Genomic DNA, 5,633 nt, shown 5'->3' on the forward strand with positions numbered 1-5,633 from the left:
GTTGTGACGCTTCAGGAAGAAAAGTTTATCACTTCCTCTTCACTTGTTACGCGAACTTATTTTCTTCTTTCAGCCTCCAGCATAAGTCATGGATTTTGTGCAAAGAAAAAGGCTGGAAAGAGATTGCAGACATGAGTTATGTATAACACAGCCCTATTCGCACTTCCACATTGTAAATATGGCCTTGTTATTAACTCACGAGTATACAGGAGACCATAATTGGTCAACTATTCAGGTACATGGCAACGACTAAGAATGTCAGCTCCTACATTTTCGCTGCCTTTTATATACTCAACAGTAAATGAATAACACTGTAGTGCCAAAGCCCAGCGCATTAATCTACCATTAGTGTTTTTCATATTTTTGAGATAAACAAGAGGTTGTTGGTCTGTCTGCAAGATAAAGTCTCTTCCATATAAATAGACTTTAAACTTTTGAATTGCCCAAACTATGGCAAGACATTCCATTTCAATAGCAGCATATTTTGCTTCTCTATCTAGTAATTTCCTACTAGCGTAACAGATAGGCATGTTAATATCATTCATATTCTGTAATAACACCGCTCCGAGACCAATATCAGAAGCATCAGTACGAACATAAAAAGTCTTAGAATCATCTGGTAAACAACGTACTGGTTTACTTACTAAGGACAGCTTTAGTTTGTTGAAGCATTTTGCTTTCTCCTCACTCCACTGTAATCTATTACTACTATATTTATTGAGGAGATCATGCAAGGGAGCTGCTATACTTGCGAAATTAGGAACAAATTTGCGGTAATAACCTATAGTTCCGATGAAATATCTTAATTGCTTCTTGTTTACAGGCAAAGGCATTGCCAAGATGGCATTGATTTTAGACTCAAGAGGACTAATACAGTTATCTCCTAACAAAACTCCCAAATATTTAATTTTAGAAAAAACAAGGAAACACTTACTAAGGCTTGCAGTTAAACCATGCTTACGTAGACGCAGCAAAAGATCTTTCACGTCCTGTAGGTGTTCAGACCAATCATTATTATGGATTACAATGTTATCAAAATAACAGTCAATATTTTTCAATTCAGAAACCACTTTCCTCATAAGTCTTATGAAGGTTGCACAAGCAGACTTTAATCCGAAAGGCATAACTCGGAATTGCACGAGACCCCTATAAGTAGCAAACGCAGTATACATCTTTGAGTCTTTCGATAAGGGTATCTGCCAATATCCTCTGCAAAGATCTATTTCAATGAAATAAATATGGTTAACAAATATTCCAAGAGCCTCTTCTGTATTAGGCATGGGCTCTGCATCTAAGTCAGTTACGTCATTTAGGGCTCTAAAATCAATGCAAATTCTCCACGACCCATCACTTTTCTTCACCATCACGACAGGAGAAGAAAATGCAGATGTTGAAGGTTCAATAATGTTCATGACTAACATCTTGTCAATCTCAGTGTTGAAATCATTAACAAGGCTGTTAGGGATGGGATATGGTTTCTTATACACTGGTTTACTAGAGTTTATATTAATAACATGTTCTATTGTATTTGTTAGAACCAGTTTGACAGTCAGTACATCAGTAAATTTACTCAAAATCCCTTTCAATTCGCCAATTTGAATTTTAGTTAGTTCATTACCAAAATTGATGTTACTAATACCTTCTGTGTCAAAATAAACTGGTTCACAGTTATCACCCACTTGGTTCTCTTCTTCAACTATGCATACCTGAGCAATTTCACTCTCGCTTTTGTAGCTGTCACGGCGGAAGTACCTTTTTAGCATGTTGATGTGAAATAGTTTCTTTACACCACGTACTCTAACAACGTAATCTACGCCATTATCTTTGCATTGTACAACGGGGTAAGGACCAAGCCATTGCATAATTGATTTATCACTACTGGAGGGTAATAAGACTAGTACTTCTTCACCTGTGTTTAACTTGCGGTGTTTAGCTTTAAGATCGTAATAGCTCTTACAATTACGACTACTAATCTCCGCTTGAGCAGCTGCTAGTTTCGCAGTCTCCTCAAGACGCGAGCGTAAATCTAAAACATACTGATAGGTAGTTTTTACGTCACTATCGATGTCATCTTTTGTCCATAGCTCATGTAAAATTGTTAAAGGTCCACGAATCTGACGTTCGTACAATAATTCAAATGGGGAGAACTTAAGACTGTCGTTCGGAATTTCTCTGTAGGCAAATAGGGCAGCAGGTATATAGCGATCCCAAACTTTCGGGTGATCTACGCAAAGCTTCTTTATCATTGAATTTAAGACACCGTTCAGTCTTTCTACAGCACCATTACATGAAGCATGATAGGGGCTGGTATATAAAGCTTTAACAGATAACATTCTGTGAATTTCGCTCATGAGATCAGATTTGAATTGTGAACCGCGGTCAGATAAGATCTCTCTCGGGACACCAACTCTCGAGAATATTTCTACCAAGCTTTCCGCAACGGTTACTGTATCAATGTTTTTCAGAGGTACAGCTTCGGGATATCGTGTAGCGTAGTCTATTAAAGTAAGCACATATTTGTTTCCTCTATATGCGCAAGGTGAAAAAGGTCCGACTAAATCTATGGCAACACGTGAAAAGGGTTCGGAAATTATGGGGAGATTCTTCATTGGTACTTTACGTACAGTTCCCTTGGCTGAAAATTTCTGACATATTGGGCATGATCTGCAATATCTCTTAATGTGAGCGCCAGCACCGGGCCAAAAGAATTTAGAAAATACTTTAAAACTCGTCTTCCGATGAGAGAAATGTCCGGCAGTCAGTGAATCATGAGCCAGATTTAGGACGTGAATCCTGTACTTATCTGGAATAACAAGCTGCTTACTTCAAATTTCGTAAACATATTTGCTCTCAAGACATACCCTGTAAATTAGTCCGCCTATTATTTCCCTGATAGATTGAAGAGTTGGACAATTTAGCTGTTCCTCCCTTATTTGATCTTTATTTATATTTAGATCTAGGAATTCTGAACAAGCTAATGAGGTAATCTTAGCCGCTTTTGATATAGATGAGCGAGTCTGGACACTCATAGCAATGACGTCAGGAGACTCATTAACATCCTCTTTATCCGCGATTTTGTAGTCATTACCCACAGGAACATCGCCTACATTTGTAAGAGCTTGTGAAGCATCATCGCCTACGCCTTTGCTCTGTCCGTGCTCGAGCGAGGTAGTGGCGCACTTACTAGGCAATTTTACGTCAAGAACTAGTCCGATAAGCACATCTGCAAATTTAAGGGGAGCTGCAATAGCACTAATCCACCCCGAAAAAAAATTACTTTGAATAAAACATCTGACCTTAGGGAAGGAATTTGGAACCCAAAGATAATCATAAACCTAAACCATAGGCCCCAATCTAAATCTTGCAGGCACTAATTTGTCATTAACAATTACAGTCGAACATCCCGTGTCAAACATAACCTCCGCTGGTTTTTCAAACAACTTGCCTTCAGCATCAATTATACTGTTTTGTGGTTTAATCTCAGACTGAAAAACAAAATGAACTTTACCCTCTGTCTTTTGCTTAAAGTTTCTAGGGTTACTAGGGCAGTTCGGACGGATATGACCAGGCTTCCCACATCCATGGCATTTAATGTCATCAGAATTAGGTGAACTCTGTTTTTGCACCGGCCTTGGCAGTTTGCTTCCGCGATATGCGTGAGCACTACGATATCTATCAGCTGCTTCCGCCATCTCCGTTGCGCTTTCACACCCTCTTTCCTTTAAGAACACGCGTAAATCAGAACTACAATTTGTCAGTAACTGTTCCCGGATAAGGAAATCAAATAGACGAGCGTAATCTTTCTCAACATTACTCATGGATAGCCACCGATCGAGATACTGCTCCATCTTAACCACTAATTGAACATATGATTCATTTTCTTTACATTTACTCTCTGAATTTTCTTCTATAAGATTCTGCATCAACAGCAAATGCTCTAAGCAGGGCTTCCTTTAAGCGTTCATAATTTCGGAGTGTTTCATCTGGTAAAGAAATATACACCTTAAGTGCTTGACCACGTAATGATGTACCTAGATATACGTGGTAGTCCTCATGCTTCCACCCATGCAGTTCTGCTAAACGTTCGAACCGCTGTAGATAACTATCTAAATCATCTTGGCCGTCGGCAAAAGTAGGCAGTCTAAGACCCTCGAACATATGCGAATTTGACCTAGAATTACTGTCTAACGCGTTCGAACTACTATGCTTAATTTTAGCAAGCTCGAGTTCATGCGCTCGTCGCCTCTCTGCCTCGTGATATTCTAATTCTAGCCGTCTCGCCTCTCGTTCGGCTGACCGCTCCAATCTATCCGCCTTATCCTTATCTATCTGATGCTGCTTTTCTAGTAAATCATGAACTACGTCTGCACTCAAGCCAAGCGCTTGAGCTTTCTCCAAAATATCCACTAAAGACATTTCAGAACAACTATGTATAAACAAAATATAGAATTAACACATTAAGTTCGTTGGAAGTTGAAGAAGTCAAACTGACTAACACGTTCAAAATCCAAGAAACGTGAAAGCATAAACTACTTTCAATTAGGCACCCACGACTTCGATGTACGATCGACAGTCGATCACCAAGTCACGTGAAACCAGCGCGCGCGTAACAGTACAAGCACTAGCTGGCTTATTTAGCATGACTACGCTTCTGAAGTGAAATACAACTTTAATATTCCGCTATTGTAAAAAAAACAACAAAAAAAAACACTAAATCAATAAAACCTTATGGACTCACCAAATATAAGGTACATTGTCAATACAATAGGGTTATAACAAAAGCACTTTCCTTCTCACCTGTATCTCCCTTTTACGAATGCCCAGAGTTTACAAGCCTCACCAAGATTATCACAGGACACTCGTTAAACCCAATGTTCAAAAATGGACGGAACAATCTGTAAAACATACCACTTTTACAATCATTTGTAATCACGATTTCCACCCTAATATTGCTAAATGAAATTGATGAGGATCCTACTCACTATGCCACTTGTAGGTTCTTTCTTCCTTGAATGATAGATCAGCTCGTTTCAGTCTCATTCTAGGTTTTCTCGATCCTATATGCATCAATTATTTAGCAATATTCAGGGTAAGAAATATACACAAATAAAAATAACACCATATATTCAAAATAAATAGTATTACACACAAAAATATCGATTCTTATTTTAGTTTTTGTTCGTCGTCTTATTTTCTGTTGTGACGCTTGTGACGCTTCACTTGTTACGCGAACTTATTTTCTTCTTTCAGCCTCCAGCATAAGTCATGGATTTTGTGCAAAGAAAAAGGCTGGAAAGAGATTGCAGACATGAGTTATGTATAACACAGTCCTATTCGCACTTCCACATTGTAAATATGGCCTTGTTATTAACTCACGAGTATACAGGAGAGCACCGTGTCCTATGCCAGGTGTTGGAGGAAAGACACGCCCCCTTTACTTGCCAAAGCACAACAGCTTGGGAAAATACCTCAGGGCATTCGTATAAAGAAAAGGGAGATACTTACAATTTTCCTTCTAAAACTTTACACATATATAAATACAGAAAAAAAAAAAAAAATCTTTATAACCTTTATATATCTTGTATAAAGTACAAACGAAAAAGGGGATTTTATATACTTGGACCAATCCACGG

The 5,633-nt window shown here is 38.4% G+C and overlaps 1 protein-coding gene across 1 annotated transcript; it reads right to left on the reverse strand.

Moving 5' to 3' along the window:
- Window positions 1-227: 227 nt before the first annotated feature.
- On the reverse strand, window positions 228-3,692 carry LOC125035941. The gene is made up of 4 exons (XM_047628253.1): window positions 3,401-3,692; window positions 2,862-3,223; window positions 2,625-2,635; window positions 228-2,526 (listed from the first exon to the last, which is right to left on the reverse strand). Exons 1-4 carry the CDS (start codon window positions 3,690-3,692, stop codon window positions 228-230), a joined length of 2,964 nt encoding a protein of 987 aa, XP_047484209.1.
- Window positions 3,693-5,633: the final 1,941 nt, after the last annotated feature.

This window comes from Penaeus chinensis, chromosome 20 (assembly GCF_019202785.1).
Source record: "Penaeus chinensis breed Huanghai No. 1 chromosome 20, ASM1920278v2, whole genome shotgun sequence".
Classification (NCBI taxonomy): domain Eukaryota; kingdom Metazoa; phylum Arthropoda; class Malacostraca; order Decapoda; family Penaeidae; genus Penaeus; species Penaeus chinensis.